Raw genomic sequence first — 27,770 nt, forward strand, 5'->3', positions numbered from 1 at the left:
GGCGGCCTGGGAGGACACCACCCCCCGGGGCTGGGGTGGGGACACCCACGTGCAGCCACCACGTTTTTCTTGCGGGTCGGTGGGGGGAGGAGAGAGGGTTTGGGGTCAGCAGCCGTTCCCGGGACCAGTATTGAGAACGCACAGGGAGAGGTGGTAGCGGAACCTTTCTCCTCCGCTTCGCTCTCGCTTCCCCCCGAACCCAGTTGGCGTCGGACCCAGGAGTGGAGGCTTATAAACATGGGGACGACCGGTGCGGGGCCTGGACCGCCGTCCGCTGGTCTCGACACTCCGGGATCCACAGACGATCGGCTTTTCCTGGTGAAAGGTGTGGTGTGGTGAGGTGCTGGTGTCGGGGCGAGCTCTTCCGGGGCCTGCGCTGGTCCCGCCATTCCCACACACACCCCGCCCTGGGGAGACATTCCCTTGGATTGCCCTGAGTTTAGCTGGTGGGGGTCGGCCGGTCAGGGGTCGTGCGGGATGGAGTCTTCCTGGGGCTGTGTGCTGTATTTCCCCCCTCCGCTCTATAGTTTCTCTTGTGCCTTCCCCTACCTTCCACTAGCTTGTTTTCCTCCCCGGGAGAAACTTCAGACCGTCCCCGGGAAGAGGGGAAGGGACCCAGGGCCAATTCTCAGCCCTTGGGAACGGTCCCGCAGAATGATCTCAGGAACCAGGGGTCATGAGGTCACGCAGGTTTCGCACCGCTATCGTTTACCTTTATGGCCAGAGCCGCCTAGTTTCGTTCTCAAATTTTCACAAAAGTGACTTAAAATGTAATTTAAATAGTGTCTGAACCTGCGTACGTCTTCTTAAGGTGTTATGTTGTGTTTTGTTTTTGTTTTTTGTTTTTTTCCCTCTCTTTAATCTCTCTCCTCACCCTCCACGCCCTACCCCCAAAACTCTTGGCAGGTGGAGTTTTCCTTGGTGCTGTGGCTGCAGCAGGAATGCTAGCCGGGTTTGTTACAACATTATCATTGGCTAAAAAGAAGAGCCCTGAATGGTTCAATAAGGTTTGTGACACGGAAATCCATTTATAGCATTGTTATTGTTTACAGATAATTGGCAGCTGTTGTGCATAGGAGAAGTAAAGAAAATGTTGGTGGCCTTTCATATTGTTTTAAGAAGTAAACCTATATACATCTCATAGATTCAAGAAATGTACAAATTAATCAGTGGTCTTTATTTTCATTTAGAAAGAAGTATTTAGGGACTCCTGGGTGGCTCAGTTGGTTAAGTGTCTGCCTTCAGCTCGGGTCATGATCTCGGGGTCCTGAGATCAAGCCCCATGTGGGGCTCTTTCCAGTGGAGAGCCTGCTCCTCCCTCTCCCTCTGTGCACACTCTCTCTCAAATAAATAAATAAAATCTTAAAGAAAGAAAGAAGTATTTAGTTATGTGCTTTCTTTTTCTTAAATTTTAGCAGAACAAGACTTTTTTTTTTAAAGATTTTATTTATTTATTTGAGAGAGAGAGAGAATGAAGATAGCGTGAGAGGGAAGAGGGTCAGAGGGAGAAGCAGACTCCCCGCCGAGCAGGGAGCCCGATGCGGGACTCGATCCCGGGACTCGATCCCGGGACTCCAGAATCATGACCTGAGCTGAAGGCAGTCGCTTAACCAACTGAGCCACCCAGGCGCCCTAAACAGAACAAGACTTTGAAAGCTCATCCAGTACATTTCGTATTCACAGCATGACTAAGTCTAAATCTGGGTAATTCCCTATCAGTTGTAAGAGGCCCCAGTATTTTATGTACCACTAAGGAAAAAAAAATGATGCCAGTTAAATTCTTGACACAATACTGATTGCTAGAGGCATTTCTATTTATTTATTTATTTAAGCTCTCCACCCAGATCAAGAGTCTCATGTTCTATTGACTGAGCCATCCAGGCGCCCCACCAGAGACATTTCTATTTCAAAAATGTTCAATTGTTGAAGTAAAGTGCATCTTATCATTGATGAAGAGCATGGATCAGCTCCTTGAGCCCGGAGATCACATGTGCTTTGTGCTGCTTCATCCCCGCTCCCCAGAAAAGTGCCTGACACATAAGTGCTCAATCAGTTTGGGTTGAATGACTATAAGCTTCTTAAGGCAGAAAATTCTTAACTCCATGAGCAAGATTGAGTAATCACTCATGTGGTCATACCCCAGTTGTTGAGGAGTGTTTCTTCTCATTGACTTGTAGACTTGGAGTTACTTGTTTGCATGTATTGTCCTGTCTCTGCCCTCTCTATCCCATATGGTTTATTTAGCCATCATCTCATTGCTTCAGATGTTAACTTGGGATCTTTTATGTGTCAGGCATTGTGCTAGCTAGGTGCAAGAGATACAAAAATGAACAGAATGCCTGCCCTTCAGGAAGCTAGCATCTGGTGCAGGAGACATATTAAATATTGACGCAATTAACTATATAATTATAATTTGATGTTTGCTTGGAAGAACAGTGTTATGTGAAAAATCGTAAACCAGTCGAGTTCCCTTTCCACTTATATTTTTAATAATCTGATATCGTACTTAAGCATTGTAAGTACTGTAAAGGAAAAAGACCACATTTAAGGTGCTTTTGTTCCCCATCTGAATACTCAAGGCTTAAATGGAGCTACCCAAATCACTGTGATGAAACTTGTGGTCATTTTCACCCTGTATTATAGAATATTTTCAGTGCAGAAATATATCTTGTAGAAGGAATCAGTAAAGCCTAACTGATAGTGATGCTTTAATAGTAGAATTTGCATTCATTTCTAAGCCTAAATTACCAGGTTAACCTTTGGGTCACAGACCTTTCTGAGAATCTGATGAAAGCTAGGGATTCTCGGGGGAAAAAAAAAAACCACATACCCACATTTACAACTTGGCATTCTATTTTGTGATTCTAAGATTTGATTGCCACACATGCCCTGTCAAACACGGTGGTTGTCAAGCTGTGGTCCGTAGAACCCTAGGGATCCTTGAGACTCTTTTGGGGGTCTGTAAAGTCAAAACTCTCTTCATAGTAATATTGAGGCATTTGCACTAATGGTGTAGAAGCACGTGGGGTAAAACTGCTGGTACCTTAGTGTAATCAAGGCAGTGGTACCCAACTGTACTAGCGGTCATGGTGTTCTTCATTACTGTGCGTCTGTAGTTTAAAAAAACAAACAAACCTCATTGCATAAGAATGTCCTTGTTATAGCAGTAGAATTATTGATTTTATTAAATCTTAACCCTTGATTATACCTCTTTACTATTCCCTGTGAAGAAATGGGAAGTACGCACAAAGCCCTTCTGATTTATATCAGAGAAAGACGTTTTTCTCCAGGAAAAGTGATGGTGTGATTAAGTTGCATGCTGAACTAGCTGCTTTTCTTCCCATGTAATATCATATTTTATTTGAAAGAGGAACTGACAGACTATAAGTGGGTATTTGGCAGACATTTTCTTCAAAATGAACAAAATGAGCCTGTGTCATCTCTTTAAGCAAGCACTTGTCAGTATTTGTTGCCAATGATAAAACTGGAGCTTGCAAGTGAAAATTAGATTTTAGGAAACTTATATCTGCCATTGTCAGCTTAATAGGTGCTCAATACGTAAAGGCTTTTCTGATGAGGTTGGTGGTAATATTAATGATGTGAAATTTTAAATATTTGATAAATGGTGTCAACATTGGAAGGATCTGCATAACTTGGTGAATCAATATTTTCTGAATGATCATAATGCATGGATAAAAGGTCCATTCGAAATACAAAATAGACTAATGGATTTTAGTGTAACAAAGTACAAAAAACTCATCGGTGTGACTTCAGATCCCAGAGTGCATGCAGCTATTTGGGAAGTTTTGGTGGAGCATCAAAGAAGGAAGGCTGTTAAAATACTTGTCCCTTTTCCAACCACAGATCGCTGAAGAATCTGCATAAAATCCAGCCTTACAATCAAAAAACACTGCAACAGATTGAATACAGAAGCATTTATGAAAATTCATCTGTCCTTTGTTAAGCCAAACATTTAAGAGATTAATCAAAATGTAAAACATTGCCTCCTTGCACTAAATTCTTTTGTTTTGGAAGGTAGTTTTCATAAAAATAGGTTTATATTGATCTATACTGGGTTTATTTGTAAATGAATTAATAGTTAAAATTAAGAATTTCTTAGTTTTAATTTCTAAAATATTAATTATTAATAAGTATAGTCCACATAATCAGAAATATTTGGGATCCAAGTATAAACGGATCCTGAGACCAGAAAGTTTGAGAACCACTGTTCTGGATGGTTAAATATGTTGTGTAAAGTTCTGCCTCCCCTCTGGCGAAACATCTGAATTAGAGCATTACCATTGATCCAGATTCTGTTTGAGAGGCTCAGAGGTTCTGGAGCAGTTAATGCATTTACACTTAGCAAGCACTGGTTTAAGAATACCACTTAGGCAGTGTACTTCAGAGTCACTGCCTGGTGGTTTTCTGTGACATTAATAGTGATAATAATATCTAGCATTTGAATGCTTACCATGTGCTAGCTGCTGCTTTAAGGGTTAGGGTTCATTGAACCTTCATCACAACCCCATGAGATGCTGTTATTATGTTGTCCCCATTAAACTGAGGCACAAATTAAACAGTTTGCCCACCATGGCACTCTTTCCATCTTTGATTATTTTTGGAGAAGAAATTACACTATTTTTAACAATTTTTTATTTAAATAGACTTCTGTCCACTAGCCTGGAATCTAGACATTAACCATAATACAGATTCAGATTGTGGCTCAGGACAATCAGCTTTTAGTTGGGGACTGCCTACACTGCTCTTATTTCAGGAGGATGGTCATCATTTCTTCAAAGTCTTAACTGCATTGTCTTAGCTAAGTATCAGGCTAGAAAACTGGGAATGGAAAGGCAGTAGTAAGTACTGAACGAACATTCATTTTTCTTTGTCCTTCATGGAGTAAACAGAGGAAGATGTAAGCTAAGGTGGCTTTTAAAAACACATGTACATATGTAGTACATATATAATTTTTGTCCTTCCCAAGGAAATAAGGAATTTTTTAACTTAAGTTTCTAAAATAAAATTTAGGCACTTAAATTGACCCTGGTTTAATAATATTTGGTTAATGGTACTGCTTCTGGATGAAAATTCAGGCCAGTTAGAAGTTAGTGAATTTATGAGATCTGTGATATCTAGAGAACCACTCAGAAATTATAGCAATGTGAGAAAAGGGGTAAGAGCATGTTGTTTTGATCATAGAAAATAACTAAAGAAACACCTCTTGAAAATCTGGTTGGGTCTCAGGTATATTACTAACAAGTGTTCAGTCAGCAAATACTATCTTCTGGGTCAGGGCACGGTGCAAGACATGAAAATACAGGTAAACCAAGTGTTTCTGTGTGTCACCAATACCATTCGTAATCACAGCACACATGCTACAAACCTTTATTCAATGGGTTGAGCAATATAAAGAAAATTATTCTAAAAAGGGAAAGGCTTGAGTAAATGGAAATTTATTTCCAGAGGAAAGACCAAACATTATAAATTTGCTATCTTGTCACATTAGCTAATCAGTTTGATGACATTCTAATGAAAATGCCAATGAATGGGACTCAGAGAAATCTTGACAGAATGTTTTAGGGCTTTTCTGGGAGAATTAATAGGCAAAAACAGCAAAGAAAAGTTTTGGAAGAAAATAATCAGTAATCGGTGCTTTCAGTGATGGGGTGGTTATTCCCTTTTGAAGCATGCATTGCATTCCTATTCTTCTCTAGTCAAGTTTGCATGCTGATAGTCTGAAAGTTGTTCAGTTATTATGGTATAGATTTTTACCTTAATATGATTCCTTGAAACCCAAGAGGAGAGTCATCATTTATTTTCTAGTTTCTCATGAATAGCTGCCGTAAGCTGGGTTTCTACTACATGCCCTGCATTTTGCATATGTATTTAAAAGTCTTTGCAGTGACTTAGATTAGCTCACCTCACCCTTCCTTAAAGCTTCCTCTAATTGCAACAACAGATTAGGTATCCTCCTCTGGGACTGTGGTGCCCTGTGTGTATAGTTCTATTGTTGCACATTCCATTTAGATCATAATTAACTTTTATGTGTCTGTGTCCTCCCCCCGCTCTCCCCCCCCACCCCCCAGTGACTAGAATCTTTAGTCAGAAAGAAGTTACTCTATTTGCCTTTTTCTCTCCAGTACCTAGCACAGCTCCTGGCAAGGCCCTGAGTACTCAAATATCTGTCAGTCAGAGAAGTTGTGACTTCTCTGCAGTTACGAAGTAGCAAAGCTTCTTTTTGGACTTGGGTTGGTCTGGCTTCCCAAAATTATGGTGACATTCAGAGAGTTATGAGTTTCAAACACTCCTGAAATAATTACTTTTTCTGAACTGATGATTTTTTCCTGTCTTCATTGCAGGGAAGGATGGCCACAGCCGCCTTACCAGAGAGCGGGTCTTGCCTTGCCTTGCGAGCCCTGGCTTGGGGCTCACTTTACGCGTGGTGTGGGGTTGGTGTGATCAGCTTCGCAGTCTGGAAAGCTTTAGGAGTTCACAGTGTAAGTAACTACAGTCCTGTAATTTGTATCTGGAATGTTTATTCCACTTTCTGTGGTCTAAATATTAAATATGCCTGATTTTCAAGAAGTGTGTGTGTATGTGTTTGTGTGTATGTGTATGTTTGTATGTGTGTGTGTAATTTATACCCCAAGCTGAAAAGCTGTATATTAGGAATGGTTGGCTTTTTTTAAACTACTCGTAGGAAGTTCTGTGGACAAGGCTGCACATGTGTGACGGGTGAGAATTGACGGTGGTTTGGAATAGGTGGCAGCAAGGGAGTTGAGGTAAAGAGGTTCTGGATATATTTTGAAGGTAGAGCCAACAAGGACTTGTTATACATCGGATGTGAGAGGTGAGAGAATAAATGAAGTCAAGGATCTCCAAGGCTTTTGGCCTGAGCAGCTGGAAGATGGATGGGAACCAGTGTGAGAGGAGCAGGTATTCAGGGATAATGTCAGGAGCTCAGTCTGGGACCTGTGAGTTTGAAATATCTGTTAGGTAGCTAAGTGGTGAGTCAAGCAAGCTGTTAGATACAGAAGTTTGGAATTCAGAGGAGAGGTACAAGGTCAAGATGTAAATTTGAGAGTCTTCAGTATATGGGTAGTGTTCAAAGCCAGGAGACCAGATGAGCTCACCAAGGCATTGAACGTAAAGAGAAAAGAGGTCCAAGGAAGGAGCTCGGGGCACTCCCAAGGTTTAGAGGTTGGGAAATACGGAGGAAATTAGCGAGGGAGATTTCCCTACCAAAGGAGAAAACCCCGGAGAACCGGGAGAATGGTGACTTGGACACCAGGTGAAGAAGGTGTATAGTGGGGTTAAATCATGTAAGATGAGACTCAGGAGTTTGCCAAGTTAGCAGTGTGGCAGTCCTTGGTTGGTAAAGCCTGGGTGGAGTGGATCCAAAGGAATGGAGGAGACAGATTGTATGTATAGGCACATCTTGAGTTCTGCTTTACAGGGAAAGAAAGAGATGGGGGTCATAGCTGGAAGCGGGACTGAGATCAAGAGAGGGGTTTTTTTGTTTGTTTGTGTTTTTGTTTTTAAGTTGGGAGAATTAACAGCCTGTGAGTATGCTGATGGGAGTGATTCTGTAGAGAGGGGGACATTGTAAGGGAGGGGGAGTGACAAGTAATCTTATAGGCATTACTGAGTTTTTTATATTTGGTTTAATCATAACTGAACATAGGCATTATTGTACTTTTCACTCAAAGTATACTGATAGACAGATAGATGTGGCTTTTCTTCTCGTCTGACTAACCTTTATTTTTAAAGTAACTTTCTTGGCTAGTGATTGTTTATAACAGTAAAGTTGTGTTTACTTGGAAAAGTTAGAAAACCCATGACTGAAGATTTTGGATGATTTTTGTTGTTAACCTCAGTTTTGCTTTTGACCAGTATAAAATCTCTCCTTCCATTGCAGGCATTGTTCCAGACATTTTAGGCATAGCAGATTTTTTAATCTTCACAATAACTATGAAGCAGTTAGTAATATCCCCCATTTTATGAATGAGGAAATTGGGACTCAGAGAGGTTAAGTCACTTGTCCGAGATCACACAGCTTGTCATTGACAGAGTCAAGATTTGGATCCAAGTCTGATAGTCTTTAGAACCTAGATTTTTTTTTTTTCCAATGTTACCTCCCCTAGCTAAGTTTGGAAATAAATGAGTAGTTGGAAGGAGCCAGAATGAGGGGGAAGGAGGTAGTAAATTCAGTTTTGATCGTGATGTGATCCACACATTCTTGATAACTTGACAGGTTTTCCTGGGTATCTTCAACGTGGGCCTCATCTCCCAACATTGTGATTAATACCATTCAGGTATAGGACCGGGCCATTCTTTCCTTAGAAAAGAGAAGGCCTTCTTTTAGCCTTCATCTCCAGTAGACAAATGCTTAGGGTATAATGGTAAAGCAGGATTCATTTGTATATATAATATGAGAGCAGTTATTTGAAAACAGGTGGAAAAAACTGGGGGGAAATATGTCCGTTATAAATGTGTGGATGAATTATGGGTGTGGGAGTGAATTTTCTTTTTACTTTTCTGTATATTCTTAAATATGTATTGCTTTAACAGTAATACTACCTTTAAAAAAATAGTGCTAGATTTTATTTTTATTAATTTATGCTAAAAATGAAGCACAGCTGCCTAGAAGTTCACAAAACTTCTTTGACTACATGTGAAATATACTTGAGGGCATGAAATACTTGATAATAAGGTTATTAAGCTTTTAGTTTCTATAAAAATCATGGTCTGTTAGCACTTTATATTGACTTCATGGAATTGTTAGGTGATGTTTCCAGAACTTAGTAATGTAGGTCATAAACTGAGTAATAAAGTTTTAAGATATTTTAAAATATAAATAGCCTTTGAATGAGAAGAGTCATAATGAATCGATCCAAATTTTCATAGACCAACAAAGTGAAGATATTTAGATTAAGAAGCTCAAGAAGCTGGGCTTTATGGACTATCCGGTGCTATTCTAGTTTCTAGAATGTGAACTTCTTTGTTTTATGGCCTAAATAAAATAGTTGGGCAAGAAAAATTATTTTCTGATTGGCACTGCTGAATATAAGGACACTTGGAATCTTTTTATATCTTCATGTCTTTAACGAAAACGTGAGAATACAAATGTGCTGTCCCCCTACCTGTAGGTCATTAGGAATAGCAGTTTGATATCCATATCTGAGAAGTCTCACAGAAAAATGAACCACTGATAGTTTTTCAAGGGCACACCTTTTAAAAGCAGTAGTGTTTATTAATTTGTTCATTCAAAAGACATTGGTGGGCTTACCCTGAGCCAGGCACTGTGCCTAGACAGGGCTCCCCAGTAGACCGTTATTATGGACGCCTTCAGTTTTAAGACTCTCTAAGCAAATTCTTATTATATGACCCACTCTGAGTCTTGTGGAGAGCAGTATTACATTTCAGTTTTCCTTTAGAGAGTTTTGAGGATAATTGTGAGATTGTCCTGAGTCCTGGGAAATGATATCTTTCCATGACTAAAGAAAACAATCTTAGAAAATGCTGGACAGAAATGGTCCAGGTCTCTGCACTCAATAAATAATTGATATGATTATTCTAGGTAAATTCAGGTAAATCAGAATCAATCTCAGTGTCAAATAATTGTTGGTAGCAACCTTGAATCATATTAAAGTATCATTATAAACCCAGTTCAAAAAAAAGAAGGGTGCCATCTACTGGCTGAAGGAGAGCAGTTCACATTCCCTATTTTAATTCACAGCTACATCTGCTGGCCTAAACGAGGGCATGCTGCAGTGCTTGAAGCTAAGCTCTTCAGTTTCTTAGAAATATTTTGGATGTACACTTTGTTTATTCACAGTTGTTATGGAATTTATTTCACATATAACATGTATAATACGTCAGATATAAATTTATATTTTACACAATAGTGTTATCATTTAATTAGAGATTCCAAAAAAAGGAGAGCTAGTGGAGGCTAACTTGTCAGCGGACTGAAGCCAGTAGGTGCGCCCAGGATTTAAGGTGGGAGCCTCCCTCCCTTCGTGTACGAACCAGTCCAGGTTCAGCCTGGGATCACCTCACCAGTTCCGGCCTGCCATCGTTGTGGGCCAGCAAGCAAGGCCTGATTGCTCAGTATGGATTCATCAATTTCTTTGAATTACGGTATTTTATCATCTGATTATGATTGAGGCAGCAATAATTTTATAACAGTAACTTAATTGTGAAAAGAATGAGCATTTACTATGGGTCTGTGGTCCCCTCATGCAGCTAATGATCCCAAAGGATCCCAGAGGATCCTGGGAGACTGCCCTGTTCAGGCCAGGTTCACACCGTGGCAGTATGATTAGATTCTTTTTATTAGGGGCAAGTATTTTAAGTTTAGAGTAGTTGAAATAAATGCTTGTCAGTGAGTAAATAAGGATCTCTAGAGATACCAACTAGTAATTCCCCAGTTATCAAAAGAAAAAACCAGGGCACCTGGGTGGCTCAGTCGGTTAAGCATCTGCCTTTAGCTCAGGTCATGATCCCAATTTCCTGGGGTTGAGCCCTGTGTCTGCTTCTCCCTCTCCCTCTGCCCCTCCCTCCCCCCTCATTGTGCACGTTTGCGTGCTCTCTCTCTCTCGCAAATAAATAAAAAAATCTTAAAAAAAAAAAACCATGCCACTTACAGTTATTTACATGTTACTCAAACACAAAGACTTAACTTTTGTATCTTTTCTTATTTATATTAAGTATTGATACTTGAAGGGATTTCTAAAAAGATTGAGCATATTTATGGTTAGACTATTTTGGCTTTTTTTCCTCCCCTTAGAATGAAAAATATTGGTTGTATAAATAATTCCTGATTGATAGGACTGGGAGCTTTAGGGCTTATTATGCCTGTGGACTCATCTCGTTCAACATTTGTTGGAGGTGAGGCTGTCTCAGAGTACCAGTCAGAATCGCCATGGCTAACATTTACTGTGCCTTGTATTTAATATATTCATGATACCTGGTATAGTTAGAATTCACAGATAATTTACAGTTGTTGCCCTCAGAGGAGCTAAAATCTCAATAGTGATAAAACCATGAATGAAAACATGTTTAGTTATTGTGAAATACTTTAAATTGTCCAGAGACTTAAATTTAAAAATTAACTTGTAAATAAAGGGAATTTTTAGTTTAGTTTGTTTTTTACCATGTAATTAGAGATATTTGTTTTTATTTACATATATTGCTTATTTTTAAAGAAAAACATGTTTAGGACCTGTCTTTTTTAAAACAAAGATGGCTTTGTGTTTCTTTTGTTAAAATAGGTACTCATTGTAAAAACAACAACAACAAAAGAGTATAGAAAAGTACAAAAAAGGAAACAAAGATCACCAGAAATCTCACTGAGTCATAATCACTTACTACAATAAAAACATCCCTTTAGACTTTCTATAAGCCTATTCATATAATTGTAGGTAAATGTTTTACTGTTCTATTCTGGAACCTTTTTTCACTGAATAGCCACAAGAACGTCTTTGCACAGTAGACTATATAAATCTCCATCACTTTTAATGGCTACACGGTGCTCCATTATATTATAATTTACTTAATCAGTCTCCTGCCAAGAGCATTTAGATTATAATTTTTCACTATTAAACACCATAGTGAACCTCTGTAGGCATGCATCTTTTTGTACTTTTCTTGGTCAGGAAATTTGTCCTAAAGACAAATGATGTTATTGTTGAATCCAGGGGTATATAAAACTGTTTTTGATATCCATTGCTAAGCACAAAATTTATACATTTAGAAGATATTGACAGTGCATACAGGTTTCCTAGCACCCTCGCCATTAGTGGCTTCTTTTACTTTGAAATGTTTGCCAATCTGATAGATGGAAAATAATCTCCTTCTTCCTTTACTGCATCTCTCAGGGCTTTTATGCAGATAATCTGTGATAGAAGTCTCACACATCTCTCCAGCCTCAGTCGCCTCCTGATCTACTGATAGAGGTTGCTTCTTGCTCAAGAGTCCAGGCTTCCGTTTCTTTAAGAACAAAAAATAAAACATGTAAATAAAACACATCTTAAATATTTCTCCAAAAATTGGCATCTGTCTTTCCTATACTAAGAAAGATTTTTTTTTTTTTTTTAGATTTTATTTATTTTTTGACAGAGACAGCGAGAGAGGGAACACAAGTAGGGGGAGTGGGAGAGGGAGAAGCAGGCTTCCTGCAGAGCAGGGAGCCTGATGTGGGGCTCGATCCCAGGACCCTGGGACCATGACCTGAGCTGAAGGCAGACGTTTAACGACTGAGCCACCCAGGCGCCACTCTAAGAAAGATTCTTTAAGAGAAGTAATACAGCTTTCCTTTAGGACAATATTAGATTCATTCTAATAAAATGTATTTTCTCCAGCTCTTTTTGGTAGCTGCTGCTAAGTATACTTTTTATGTTAATGTTTACGCTCATTTCTTTTTTTTTTTTTAAAGATTTTATTTATTTGACAGAGACGGCAAGAGAGGGAACACAAGCAGGGGGAGTGGGAGAGGGAGAAGCAGGCTCCCCGCTGAGCAGGGAGCCCAACGCGGGGCTCAGTCCCAGAACCCTGGGATCATGACCTGAGCTGAAGGCAGACGCTTAACGACTGAGCCACCCAGGCTCCCCGGGTTTATGCTCATTTCTTAATGACCTTATGACCAGCTTTGAGGGCTTTTGCTAATTACAGTAAAATCTCTTTCGACTTTTTGCTAATTTCAACATCTGGTAGATCTTGTATTAAATATGTTTATTCCTACACAGTTTTTAAGTTATTTGTCTCAAGTGAAGCAACATTTGTAGGTGAATGCTAGAACCACATATGTAAATAAAACTATGAAAAGGCTTAGAAGTTTTTAACATCTGAGATATCTAAGAAATAGACTGTATGCTTTGTACTTTTCTTTGGTTTCAGGCAAAGGTTAAAAACAAATCCTTCTGGCAAATTGTTTAATGGTAACCACTTCTGAGAGATCTGCAGGGGAAGTCTGAAAAGTGACTGAAATGTGTCCCTTCTGCGTCCTTGCCTCATCTAATTTGAGAGCTTCCAAACGTCTCTACCAGCTTCTGTCCCCAGGAAGCAAACTTCAGTTCCTTACTCTGATTACCATAACGTCAGCAGACCCAGCTTCACTTCCACTTGCTGATAGTACTTACTAGAACACCCAGAACACAGAGTCATCATGATCTTGCACAGATAGTTCTGTCAAGCTGAGGGCCTTCAAACAGTGTAAGCATTGAGGAATATATTCCTGGAATCATTTTTAAATTAATTGGAAGTGGCACTGTGCATCACTTAAATTTAGGTCTGAGGTGACAAGAACATCTCTATAACCCTTATTTCCCATTCACTGCACCTCTAATGGGCTTGGCATCTGGTGGTAAGAGGCGCTCGATGTAATGTCGAAGGGCAATTTGGTGACAGAGACCAAATCACAGGGACTTGCTCATGTTAAAATGGGAGGTATGACCAATGTCGTCTTTTGTTTTCTGTGTTGAGGGGGGGCTAAGGTTGGCCTAAGCCAAGGGGGCAGGGGAAAAAAAGCCAATTTTTTTTTTGGCATATTGCCAAAATACCTCTTCTAAAAACCCACCAGTTTCCTTTTATAAGTAAAATAGGGCTGCAAGCATTTTATAAAGTGGGAATGTGCAACAATTGCTAGAGAAGATAAGCTCTGCCATGAAAGCCTTGTTCCAAAGCCTGACACAAATCAGGCTTAATCACCTCAGGAATGTTCCCAGCCTTATTCCACTCGAGGAGAAGTATTCTTGATTTCATTTGGGTTTTCTTTTTCTTTGTCCTTATTTCTAATACTGAGCATAGAAAATTGGACTCACATGAACAGATCTCTCTAAATAAAGCACTGTGGAGTGAAGACCTGGTAACCTACGCTTCCCCCCCTACGCTTTGCTGTGAAAGGTACCTGTTATTGGTTGGTCACTTAGAAATATCTAAGAATCTATAAAACATTTTTATATGTGTATGTTGATATATTTATATATATTATTATTCATTTACCAGTATACCCGATAATGAAGTGGTCACTCAAATTGAATTTTCCTAACTGAATAATTTCTAACAGTTTTAAGAAGAAATCTTTTTTTTAATGTGCTATGTATCTTTCCACAGTGTAGACTGTGCCGAATGTAATTTCACTAGGTTTTGATGACTTAGATATATCAGTTATTGTTTGCTTCTTGTGTTAATGGATTCTGGCCTTTTATAGTTCTTTATTCTTTTTGTAATTTTTCTCAATCCTAGTTTGGCTCTTATTTTTTCCTTCCCACTATTCCATTTACTTCTGAAATGCTGCTGCCTTATTTTATATGTTTTATGCTAGATTCCTTGCTTTGCCCTTAAATTTTCTCCTTCATAGGGTCCATCTGCTCCGGTGGCTTCATCCACACTCAGAAGGCTGCCAGGCCTGCATCGCTAGTTGACCTCTGAGCTCCTTGCCCATAGACCCACTTGCCTGGGATCGAGCCCCGCATCGGGCTCCCTGCTCAGCGGGGAGCCTGCTTCTCCCTCTGCCTGCCGCTCCCCCTGCCTGTTCTTTCTCCCTCTCTCTCTCTCTCTCTCTCTCTTTCTCTCTCTGTTAAATAAATAAAATTTTTTAAAATCTTTTAAAAAAAGACTCGCGAGATATAGCCCCACCTCCCCACTGACCTCCTCTTGCCCCACACTCTCCCACCCCGCCCTGCGGCACACCGGCCTCCCCACTGAGGGACCTTCCTCCAGCTTTTCTAGGGGACTCCTTTCCCAGGTCTTCGCGTGGTGGCTCTCTGTTGGCATTTAGAGTTTCAGCCCAGTTTTATTTCATCTCCTCAGAGAAGCTTCCCCAGACCATCTGGTCTAAAATAAAGTAGCCTCTTTACTCCCACCACCCAGTTCCTCTCTGACAGTATCCTCTTTTCTTCTTTACACAGCACAATTGCAAAATGAAGTTATATTGACCATTTTCTTGTTTTATGTGTCCTCACAAAAAGAATGTAAATTTTAAGAGAATAGAGACCTCATTTGTCTTGTTCATTGTCATATCCTTAGCACCTGTAAGAGTGCCTAGCACAGAGGATGTGTCCAGTAAACACCTGTTGGATGAAATCTGATCACAGTTTCTGCCATTTCAATGGCTCACTCTTCCCTTGAGAATACAGTCCAAGTTCCTTGAAATGGTTTGGTCCCTCTGTGATCTGGCCCCTACTTATTCTTTAACCCACTGGTTCTTAATGGGGGCATTTTGACTTCCCCTCCCCACAGAAGAAAGATATTTGGCAACATCCACAGACATTTTTGGTTGTCATAACGGTGGGGGTGCTGCTGGCATCTAGTGGATAGAGGCCGGGGATGCAGCTCAGCGGCCTGCACTGCACAAGACAGGCCGCACAGAGAGGGATCTGGTGCAAATGTCCGCAGCGCTGCGCTTGAGAGTCTGGCTGGTTGTCTGTTGCACTCAAGAGTTCCAGCCTTGCTGAAAGGCCATGTTCTTCTAGCCTGTGAGCCTTGTCCTTGCTAATGTCCCCACTGAACACTCCTTCCTCTTCCTACTGTTCCTGCTGCTGGCTCTGTTCTTTCCTAGATGGGGTCTTGAGGCAAACTAATTTCTAACCGTTACAACAGGGAGTTAATCCGTTCTGGCAGTTTTGAGACTGTAAAGGTAATGTAAGTTTCTATCTTTAGGTAAATTTAAGTTTTTACCTAAATTGAAGGTAACTTCCGTGTACAAACATATTCTTCATGTCATTTTGTTTAGATGACTAGAACTGTTATCAAGGACCACGGTATTATTTCTATTAATCCAACTGCAGAGAATAGTTGGAGTGAATTAATAAAACTGCACCTATGCAGTTAGAGCCTAAATCCATAAAATTTGGCTTTGTCTGTTTTAAGCTACGATTTGGGATATTTAAACACCTACCAGTGAGTTTTAGTTTCTTTGTTTTTCATGTTTTGTGCTTCATTAAAATATTTCCTTTTGAATGACTAATACATGTGGCTCTTTTAAGTACATCAAAAATTATATGTAGAGGATGCCTTTAAAGAACAGAAGAAGTGAGATTTGGGTACTTTGTTAGATGAACATGCCAATTCCTGTTATGATATTTGAATACCATCAGTGGCAGTTGATTGCAGTGTTTTGACTTGACGGTCTGCTTTTATCAGGAAACCTAGCTTTGTGGCCCTACTTTTGTCCCCCCCAGCATTCCTGGTCTCACTGACAAAGGAAAATGCTTTAAGGTGCTGGTATTTGTAAAGACCCCCGCACAAGGATTACAAAGTTATAAAGATTTTAGTAAAAGAGCAATAGAAGCATAGCCCACTAATTCGTTTTAAAACTACAATTTGCATTTTATGATTTTTAAATCACTCAAAGAAGACTTTTAAAATAATTATGTTTATATAATGCTCTGCTTGCTCATAAGTTTATAGCTTATAATATTAATTAATACTGCTTTCATTGCAACTTCTCTCTCGCTCGCCTTTTTTTTTTTCATATCAAGAGTTTTGTGCAGTGGTTATTTTTTAAAAGCTTTCCAAAGAACAAAACGTTTTTTTTTAAGAATGAAAATATTCTCTCTGCCATTGCATATTTGTTTTACTGTGTTTCTAGCACTGTAGAATTTCTTTCTTTTTGTATGTTCTGACTTGGTAGGTATTGGCTTTGGCTTTGAAAACAGTTAAATCTTTTAGCTTATCCATATCTTTATCTGAAATTTATACATCAGCCTTGCTAAGAAACCCCAAACAGGCACTACACATTTTGCCTACCCCTTAATTTAGAACTTTGGCACCAGGTGGATTCTCCAGCTGTGCCTTCCCATTTCTCTCACCTTTCTGCCCTCTAGCCTTACTTCACTGGGTTCTATACTTGTTCTCTTCTACTGTGAATATTTACTGAATTCACTCACCAAGCTCTGTCCTAGAGGGTAGTGATGGGCTCTAAATACAAGGTGATCTCTTTGGAGTGACAAATTCCCAAGTAATTACATTTAATAATGTGTGATAAATCCTACAATGGAGAGAGGTACAAAAGACACTGGTGGCGTAGGATTTTTAAAAGGCACTTCTGTTTGGGGGATTGTAGAAGACAGAGGAATACTTGAACCAGACTCCTAGATAGGAAAAGGGCAGGGGGCTGGGAGTGAGAGTCTAGGCCGAAAGAATAGAATGACTTAATTGCAACCATTGCTGGTCATCTTCATTTCCTGCTTCCTCCCTCCTAAGTGATATAATCAAGCCAAATCCTGCCATCAGCTATAATATTATGCTGTATTTTGAATAGATAATTTGAGTTAGGTTTTCCATTCAAAAGGAATAAAGAGCCACCGAAGACGGGTCATTAGGGAGCTGTCTGGCTGTATTTAGCTTTGCACATCTTTGAGTAGACCGAAATCTGCTCTGGAGGTCATGTACCTCTCTTTGTCTTTCTTAGTTCTTCCCTTCTTATCTCAAGACTTACTGTAAATAAAAAGCTGCTTTGTTTGAGGTATTTTTATTTTGGAGAGTGTTATTTTCTCAAGATTGATTTAGTTGTGGCTAAGGAGAAAAACTGAAGAGGCAGCTGTCAGAGATTTTATTTCTGAAGAGGTTCAAACTCTAGAAAGAAAACTACTTTAGAAAGAAGTCATCTAGCTAAGAGTCTTTATGTGCTTGAATTTCATCCTCAAGAACACTTAGCTTAGAAAATGACTTGAATGGTCAAAGGAATCATTATGGGAAGAAGGTGGGAACAGGCATCAGGTTAAAACATTACGATTATGACTGGGATAAAAGAAACTATCAAAAGTTGGTCTTTTAAAAGGATCCCTCTAGGATGTTAGCCATCATTAAATAAAGATGATCATTTTAAAAATTCCAGTTTTCAGCTTGACAAATGGTTACCATAAATCTGACCACCATTGTGGAGAGGACTCATGTATGTGGTGCTCTCACCATTGTGTGTGTCATGGAGCTTGTGACCCCATACTCTCTAAATGGGGTGTCTGGTCCCTGCTGGAGTGCTGAGTCACACTGAAACAGGATTGCAAGAACTCCACTAATAGCCACGCTTTTCCACCCCTCACCAACTCCTTTGCTTATTATTCCTGTCATTCTGGATGGCATTTCAGTGGCAGAAAGAATAGCTTTCCAAGTCCAAAATATGAAATATTCATTTTGTCAAGATTTGGTGTTCTGAAACTGAAATCCTTTTGCTTGTTTGTTTTCTGACTGGGAGGGGGCTGTGAATCCTAAGAGCCCTATTAAGGAAGAGCATATTGCTCGCTTAGAAGGAGAGGAGAACTTTGAGGAATGATTACATGGTCAGAATTCTATTTATAAGTGGGGAGAAAGTGCCATTATTTTTATTTGGACTTCGGTAGTTTACTGGGTTTATTAGGGTCTATATTTTATTTATATTTCATCAGATGTAAAGCTGCTATCTTCTTAGTAACTTCCAAGGAAGTTCGTAAGACTGACCAGAGAAATGCAGAGTAAGGCAAGATATACTGACGGCCCTGTTGTGTACTGGCTAGTATTTGTTTTTACTGTTTTAATCAATTATCTGATTTGTGCGTTGGTCAAAATTTGCCATTTTAAGGACATTTAAGATCTATCTTCATTTTAATAGAAGGCTACCTCCCCACCTTTCGACTTGAGAAGTCGTTTTTAATCAGGACTCTGAATCACAAGCTTTCCTTTGGCATGAGCAAGAAGTAACAGCGTCTCGCCGTGAGTTTTCACTGTTGGACTAGCCAGCGCACAGTCGGCCACTTCCCCTGTTGTCAGCTGCTGTGACTTCCCCACAGTTGTGGGTCATGGTCGTGACTGGTATGAAGGCAGTGGGACCTTTCCAAATAAAAGTTCTCAAATTGGATACAACATAAAACAGGAGCCCCACTTCTCTTACAGATGCAGAGAAACGGTGAAGGCGGCCATTTGGAGACAGAGCACACACCTTATTCTTCCCCACAGGGATGCAGTTCAGAAAACTTAACCCTATTTTTATCTGTACTTACTGGATTATTTTTACTTGGCATCTGTAGCAAAAATAGAAAATCAGTAATCCCAGGGATCTGTGTTGAGCCATTATATACGTTAAAGACTGAAGAGAATTTGTGTTTATAAAATTTTCACTTCAGAATTCGTTTGCTGGAGAAGCCCTTTTCCCACCCTAGTCCGAGGCAAGTACTTTCCTGGAGGCCCTTGAGATGCCCCGCAGGCTTGCCGCCATGCGCAGCCGCAGTAGGGGCTGCGGGGGCCCTCCGACCGTACAGCCTTGCGCAGCCGCAGTAGTGGACTGAGGGGCCTCCCAACAGCCCCGGGCTTGCGCAGCCGCAGTAGCAGGCGGAGGGGGCATGTAACGGTTGCTCGCAGCCTTCCCTCGCGCCTCAGAGCTTGTCTGTCGCTTCCCCCGGTTCTCTTCCTCCGCCTCTGGAGTAAATGGCCATGAGTTGGGCTGTGAGAGTCCTGCGGGCCGGCCGGAGAGTGGGCGCTGGGAGGGTGACTTCGTCGTGTCTCTGCCGGCCGGCGGGCCTCCCGCTCACGGGCGCCTGGGCGGTCACCCCCGTGTCCGAGATGGCAACCGTCAGGGGTGAGCTTATCAAGAATTTCACTTCCGAGGAGGCCGTTCATCACAACAAGGTCTCCATTATAGGAACCGGATCAGTTGGCATGGCCTGTGCTATCAGCATCCTGTTAAGGGGCTTGACCGATGAACTTGCCCTTGTGGATGTTAATGAAGACAAACTGAAGGGTGAGACCATGGATCTTCAACATGGCAGCCCTTTCTTGAAAATGCCGACTATTGTGTCCAGCAAAGATTACCTTGTCACTGCAGACTCCAGCCTCGTGGTCATCACAGCAGGGGCACGCCAGGAAAAGGGGGAGACACGCCTTAATTTAGTCCAGCGAAATGTGGACATCTTTAAATTAATGATTTCCAGCATCACCCAGTATAGTCCTCGCTGCAAAATGATTGTTGTTTCCAATCCAGTGGATATATTAACTTATGTGACCTGGAAGTTGAGTGAATTTCCCCAAAACCGTGTTATCGGAAGTGGTTGTAACCTGGACACTGCCCGTTTCCGTTTCTTGATTGGGCAGAAGCTTGGTATCCACTCTGAAAGCTGTCACGGGTGGGTCCTTGGGGAGCATGGAGACTCGAGTGTGCCTGTGTGGAGTGGAGTGAACGTCGCTGGTGTCCCTCTGAAGAATCTGAACTCAGATATAGGAACTGATCAAGATCCCGAGCAGTGGAAGAACGTCCACAAAGACGTGATTGCTAGTGCCTGTGAGATTATTAAAATGAAAGGTTATACTTCTTGGGCCATTGGCCTTTCTGTAGCTGATTTAACAGAAAGTATTTTGAAGAATCTTAGAAGAGTGCATCCGGTTTCCACCATAATTAAGGGTCTCTATGCGATACATGAAGAAGTATTCCTCAGTGTTCCATGTATTTTGGGAGAGAGTGGTATTGCAGACCTTGTAAAGGTAAAGCTGACCTCTGAAGAACAGGCTTGTCTGAAGAAGAGTGCAGAAACACTTTGGGAAATCCAGAAGGAGCTCAAGCTGTAAAGTTGCTTGAAACTACCTTCTTGAAGTTACTGACGGGATAGTAGTTAGAGGGTTTTGTATGTCCAATTTTTTTTTAGAAGTTTGAATTTCTAGAAGTTGGAAACAGGAAAGGAGGTAGAGTGAGTTACCTGTTTATTTAGCCCCCCAGCTTTTTCATTTAGTATCCAGGTGTCAGGATGATTTTTTTTTCCCCACAATGATTCAGTGATTGCATCAAAGAAGGTGTTTTTGTACCACTAATGTACCAGTACTTGCTCTGTGTGTTGGTTGCAGTTGCTCTTTGGTCCAAAAGGGATTAGGGTATAGGTGTTTGTGTTACAGAAGTGATAATTTTCATTAAGTACATGCTCTTTCATTCTGGATGGCTTATACTTGCTGTGTTCATTTATATACCGTTTTTAAGGCGTTGTAACTTCCTCTACAATGTAAAAATAAATGTACATACAGAAGTACTTTCTGTAATGGAGCCATCGGCTGTCTTCATTCCCCAGTGACTATCAGCTGGGCCTTAAAAAAAGGCATTATAAAATGGAGGCTGTGAGTAGGTCCTGTTTGTTGGGGGGAGGGGCGCATGCACACACATGCTCATGTATGGATGCCAGTGAAGCAGGATCATTAGGTTAAAATATGAAAATAGGAGTGATCTGGTTGGTAGCACTTATAAAGTGTTTAATGCAGTAAAATGTAAAGCTTTTAGAAAGAGGCCTGACAGAGATGGCAAGTGTTACTGTCATTTATTCAGCAGGGAAAGGAAACATACTTAAATTTTGGAGTTGACAAAAACAAAGGCTGACTAAAATTATTTTAGAACTGGCTCTGAGGTCTTGACCTGTTAGCACATTAAATCAGGAAGCTGTTACAGACTGTTCTTGTTAGGCCCGGTCTTATCAGCAGAGTGGGCCCTGGCCCTAAGATGCTCCAGGGTCATGCCTGTTGCTCAGTTTACTTCACATTAACAGAAAGCTTTTGTTTTTGAATTTTGTCCTGTTGTTAATCATTGTCATAAAAATTGGTTATTTTAATGAGTACTTCACGGATTTTATTTCTCAGAAAGTTACACATTCACTTTTTATTCCTAAATCAATTGACTTTACTATAGATTCTAGACTTTATGCATGTGATATAGTGTGGGTTTAGGAGAAAGTGAAGATGCTTGTCAGACCTTTACCTAAATGATGCACTAGTAACTTAGAAAATAAGAAAGATTTTTTTTTTTTTAAGATCTGTTTATTTTAGAGAGGAAGCACAAGCAGGAGGGGCAGAGGTATAGGGAGAGAGAATCTCAAGCAGACTCTGCTGAGCACAGAGCCTGACACAGGGCTCCATCTCACGACCTTGAGATCACGACCTGAGCTGAAGCCAAGAGTCGGATGCTTCACCAGCTGCACCACCCAGGCACCCTGAGAAAGATTTTTAAATTCATGTTAGCTTTCCTAATGCAATTGAATATTAAATAATACGGTGTGTTCAAACATATCTCAGGATCCATGTGGATATCTGCAGGGCTAAACAAAATTGAAAGGTATCAGCATCTCCTCTCTAAAGTCAGTCCTGGGGCGCCTGGGGGGCTCAGTCGGTTAAGGGTCTGCCTTTGCCTCAGGTCATGATCCCAGGGTCCTGGGATCAAGTCCCACATCGGGCTCTCTGCTCCACAGGGAGTCTGCTTCTCCCTCTGCCTGCTGCTCCCCCTGCTTGTTCTCTCTCTCTCTCTCTCTGACAAATTTTAAAAAATAAAATAAAGCCAGTCCTGCTTAGTTGATAGACCTAGGACAGCAATCCACCCCAAAAAATGACCCTTTACCATAGTGATCAGAACTCCCATACTATTTTATTGGAAACATCTAGAAATGTTCTGATTACCCGGGAAGTAGTATCATATAATGGGACTAATTGATGTACTGAGCTCTCTGAAAGTGGGAAGAATGGTGGTTTGGTGGTTCCAGCTGGTTCTAAGAGCTATTTAAGCTTAACTGCACAGAGTTTCTCTTCCCCTTTGTCCAGCCCTTGAGCTTTTATTCAGCCATGTTTCAGCCAAGTTCAGTGTAATTTTGAAGGGGATCAGAGCATGCCCTAGGTCTGTTTTGTAATTCTCTTCGCTATGTCAGTCAGGATAGGCTGGGTTATACTATATTGAAAAAACAGTCTCCAGATGTGTGGCTTAAAATAACAACGGTTTATTTCTCTTGTAAAATCCACTGTGGGTTTACTTGAGTCTCTAGGGGATCTGTCCTACACAAAGTGGCTTCATACCTCAGACTCTTTGGATCTTGAGGCACCTCTGTAGTAACACAGGTTTCCATTATTTCCATGGAAAGGTAAGAGTGGCCTGGAAACAGCTGCAATTACATGCTTCACCCTGCAAGTGATGCACATTTCTTTTGCCAGAACTAGTCATGTGGTTACCTAACTTCAAGAGGGTGGAAAAGTATAACCTCCCTATATCGAGAAGTACGTGATTTCTGGTTATCAGTGAACATTGATAATAATCTGCCATACCATTCTAAATAAAATGGTAGCCCCTGTAAGAGTAAATATGCTTTTGAAGTCCTTTTTTGTGTAAGTTGGTATGTGAATAGAGGTTATAGAGGTACCAAGTCTTTCCAGGTCACAGAACCAGAGTGGCTATGGAGAAAGCCCGGGACATCATTCAGTCAGTTGTACTTAGAAAGCACGTCACCATGGCTGGGTTAACCTCTCTGATCTCTGGTTTCTCATATGTAAAGTGGTGGTTCTTATTTCTGCCACGTAGAATTATAAACACTAAATAATAGCCTGATGCTTGGTACGGTGCCTGGCACCTAGGTAATCTCAAATGGCAGACATTTTTATTCCTGTTCAAGTAACAGTTATAGTCTTACTCTATTTTATGGAGAAGATGAATTTCCAGGTTCGTCAAAATTACTCTTGGCACCATAATTATTGACATATCCAAAGGCTTTCTTATCAGTTGGTCCTGTAAAGCTTTCATCATTCTACCTCCAGCACTGAAGTCCTGCAAGAGGTAATTGAAGTTAAATGAGCTAGTCAATGGCAAAGACATTTTACAACTTGAGCTTTTAATTCCAATAACTGCTTATTTTTTTAAGAATAGATGCTGTAAGGATTTTCTCAAATTAATTGGGTACATGTCCTGAGCTTTTAAGGAGTTTTTCAGCACACCATATATTAGACCAAAAAGTCTTCATGTGTTTTTCCTGCCAAGACGAGCGTGATAAATGTGCAGCGGTATCCCATGTTTCACTCCTGGCATACTAGCCAAAATGGCCCTTCAAAAAGCTGTTGCAATGTGAATGAGAGTAAGATTATTAGAGGCATAATCTTGAATCTGTTCTAATACCTAAAAAGTTGCTCCTACCCAGTCTTCAGGATGTCCGTACTGGTGACGAAGTACTTATAATAGGTTTCCCAATTGTCATGACATTGTATTTGAGAACTGCCTTTAGAAAGCAGTACTTTCTGATCATATGACAACCCATCACTGTTGGACACAAACATTGGGACTTAAGGATGAGGTTCTTGAGCAGTAGGCTCATTGCCCAGGGGGTGCCATTCCTGCCTTTGTGGAGGGCAGCGCCTGGAGTTGTGCTGTACACACAGTGGCCCTGTTTAGAAGGGTAGCCCTGTGACCCATAGCCACAGTCAGATTCTCCCTGGTCAGAGGAAAGAGGGAAGAGGAGAGAAGAGATCCAAGAGTTTGCAAAATGCTGCAGAGTAAAACTGAGTTACTGGATGGAGACTAGTTCCCAGCATGCCCCATCCTCACCAACCTTTTGGGATATAAGGTAGGGCATGGCTTATGGCAATAGCTGTCATTGTTATTGTGGAATCCAGTACATTGGTGTTATAATTAAATTTGCTTAAATTAACTCAACCCCTAAATCTTTTCAAGCACATTTTTAAGCAGAAGTTTCTGTTGGCCTGTGATAGAGTATCACTGATAAGACCAACACCTCTGAACTGCATATCAGAAATTGACAGAGGTAAAAAGAAAAAAAGTTTTAATTTCCTATCCATATAACAAAAATAGGACAAACTTAAAAACCTGCTGTGGAAACCCTTAAGGCAACATGAGGCCCTGTTTATAACCTAAATGTGGACTCTGGGTTTCCATTTCCACAGCTGTAAAATTAAGAGGCCTAAATGGTGTTCTTTATCCACTTGCCTCCCTTCCTTTACTTCTCTTTGAAGCCTATTTTTAATTAGCTCTTTTTCAGATACGATTCCTTCCGTTGGTTCAGTAACTCATTTATGACTCTGGGAGCAAGTAAATGATACAATACTTGGGAAATTAAAGACAAGGAAAAAAAAAATCAGTCCAAGAGGAGGAAACGGGAACACAGGTCCCCATGCTGAAGTAGAGCAGTGACTCTTACTCCTCCCCAGACCTCATCTGCGTTCCCCAGCTTCTCCCTTCTCAGCAACTGCCCATGTTCCACATTCCTGAGAAGGTGAAATGGTAAATGATTCTTTTCATGACCTCACTCTCTGACTCCCCGTTTGAAAACTGTCATTAGGCTTAGTTGTGACAGACGTTCAACCAGTAAAGGTGAAGGGAAAGAACTAGGCAGCACATTGCAGACCCTGGCTGGAGATGTCTTTGAACTGAGAAAGTCTATGCAAAAGATTCCTCAGCGGGGCCATGTGGGTATTTTAGACAACGCAATTCTTTTTTTTTTTTTTTTTAAGATTTTATCTATTTGAGAGAGAGCACGAGGGAGAGGGAGGAGCAGGCTCTCTGCTGAGCAGGGAGCCCGATGCGGGGCTCGATCCCAGGACGCCGGGATCATGACCAGAGCCAAAGGCAGACGCTTAACCGACTGAGCCACCCAGGTGTCCCCAAAGCAATATGTTAGATATTTAGAATCTCTCCCCCCCACCCCCGCAAATAGCAGTTCCCTGTGATTATGACAACCAAAATGGCATGACACGATTTGAGAACTGCTGTTTGGAACTACAGTTCCAATCCCTCCCCAGTACTGCCTCTAGTCGACAACCTGTCATGAAGGATTCACCACAGTACAAGCTAGAGAGTTACATGGGAGACAGGGCTAGGGAGAGGCATATGCGCCACGGACGTGTGTGTCTTGAGTACTGGTGTCTGGGACCCAAATGTTGAGATGGTTGGCATGGACCTCCTACAAACTACATAGAATGGGTACCCTTATGGATCTCCCAATGTCAAAATACTTAGACCAAAATGATATTGAACTATAAAGTAATGCTTTTAACAAACCCACCATATTATATATATCCATGTGAACTTTGTTTTTGGAACACAACGCCAATGATGCTATAATGACAATAGCTAATATATATTGAGCGCCCCCATGTGGTAGGTACTGTGCTTTCATCCTCACCACCCTGTAAGCAGGTAATGATCGCCATTCTACACACGTGGAATCTACTGCTTAGAGAGAGGAAGCAGTTTTCCCAAGTAGTGGAGTTAGGATTTGATCAGAGAGGTCTGTCTGATCCCAGAGTCCGTGCTGCTAATAGCTGGAGCGAATGCCTAGGAACTGACAAGTCCTGAACACGACCCACTTGCTGAATTTAGAAACAAAGTAAGGAATCGGCTTCAAAACAAAGTGAAATAAAAAAACATTAGCCAGCTCTCAAAATGACCACTCCAGGAAATGACTTGGTGTTGTCAGTGAGTCCAAGGTGCTTCACAGATCTGATTGAGGGGATCCGTATCCTTGAGAAATGCAGTTAGGATGTGGCTGATGAGAATATCATAACGTGGCGCTGTAGTGCTGAAGTGATACCTTCACAGCAGGACCAGATAGATTAAAATAATGAATCAAACTGTGTGGCTGGGACTATCTAATGTAAAGATTATCCAACTCCCATAAATGAGTGTTGCCCTCCCTTCGGGCAGTGCGCTCTGTACCTGGAGCCAGGTGCTCTGGGCTGACACTGCATATTGAAGATCTTCAGCCCCCTGCTCCAGCTCTTGGGTTCCAGATCCACCTCTGCCGGTAAAACCTCTACACAGATTCTTCAACGCTGTCTGGCATATGAGAACATTCTAGTTTATCTGCCATCCACTGGTTCATTCTTTATTAACCTCCTACTGAGTCTCTTCTCTCCCCTTCTTCCTTTTGGCTCCAAAATTCTTGGTATATTTAAGATAAACAGAACCCCCCCCAAAAAAAGAAACCCCAGAACTCCCATTCTCAGCTGTATCTATAAACATATGAAAGCCAACAATACATAGCATTCTTCTGGTAGGAAATAAATATCATGGAGGGTTGGCAATTTAAATTATGTTGCCTTCCAGATTCAGAATGGTGTTTTATGTTAATTGAAAGCCCATAGATTAATACTTGGAAGAAGAAAAGAGGTGTCTCATTTCCTTTTAAGGTAGCTAGAGCAGTCTCTACCTTTTATTGTACCCACAAGCAATGAAGTATCATTCGGGCAGCAACAGGGTCTCTCTCTCATTGCTTTGGCTCTTTTCCCCTTCTTTTAATTTTTTTTTCAAGATTTTATTTATTTGAGAGAGAGAATGAGAGAGAGAGAGCACGAGAGGGAAGAGGGTCAGAGGGAGAAGCAGACTCCCTGCTGAGCAGGGAGCCCGATGTGGGACTCGATCCCGGGACTCCAGGATCATGACCTGAGCCGAAGGCAGTCGCTTAACCAACTGAGCCACCCAGGCGCCCTCCCCTTCTTTTAATTTTGCTAACTGATTTTTTTTCTTCTTTCAGATGAAAGACTTTCGAATGAAACTGCAATCAGTATTTCCAGCAATTCCCAAGAACTCCGAATCTTCTCTTGAGTGGGAGGAAACGTTGAAATCCAAATGAGATGAGCATGGTGGGGAAAGTCTAAAACTGTCATGGCAAGGGTAGCTTTGGAGATGCCACAGAAGCAAAGGGACTCCCCTGATTTGTCATCAGCAACATGTGCATTGGTGACTGAACCCACAGGATGGATGGCGTTCGGTGTCCACACAGGAGGCCCACAGTCTGTGTGCTTTACTTTAACATTGATGTGGGCGTGTGTGTGTATTAAGGTTTTCCCCAAATTAGGAAGATCCTTTCAAAATAATTATATGGATAACTTTTTGGTGGAGAAAGATCCCAAGGGAAATACTTCTGTTAATAACAGCTAAAACCAAGTTTTGTACCTGAAAAAAGAATGTATAATAACAGACGATGGAAAATCTTTATAGACAAACTCCTACCAGCACTAGTACCTCAATGTGTCTAATTAAATGAGTTTCCACA

The 27,770-nt window shown here is 41.0% G+C and overlaps 2 protein-coding genes across 2 annotated transcripts; both read left to right on the forward strand.

Annotated features, from left to right (window-relative positions):
• Positions 1–27,770, forward strand: TMEM242 (transmembrane protein 242). The gene is made up of 4 exons (XM_028103355.2): positions 1–325; positions 907–1,007; positions 6,363–6,500; positions 27,249–27,770. The coding sequence occupies exons 1-4, from the start codon at positions 238–240 to the stop codon at positions 27,345–27,347; spliced, it is 426 nt and encodes a 141-aa protein (XP_027959156.1). The 5' UTR covers positions 1–237; the 3' UTR covers positions 27,348–27,770.
• LOC114209302 (L-lactate dehydrogenase A-like 6A) lies at positions 16,617–22,090 on the forward strand. The gene has a single exon (XM_028103353.2). It carries the CDS (start codon positions 19,408–19,410, stop codon positions 20,539–20,541), a length of 1,134 nt encoding a protein of 377 aa, XP_027959154.1. The 5' UTR covers positions 16,617–19,407; the 3' UTR covers positions 20,542–22,090.

Source organism: Eumetopias jubatus, unplaced genomic scaffold, assembly GCF_037043125.1.
Source record: "Eumetopias jubatus isolate StellerSeaLion01/CBP00866 unplaced genomic scaffold, mEumJub1_p1.0 scaffold_6, whole genome shotgun sequence".
Classification (NCBI taxonomy): Eukaryota; Metazoa; Chordata; class Mammalia; order Carnivora; family Otariidae; genus Eumetopias; species Eumetopias jubatus.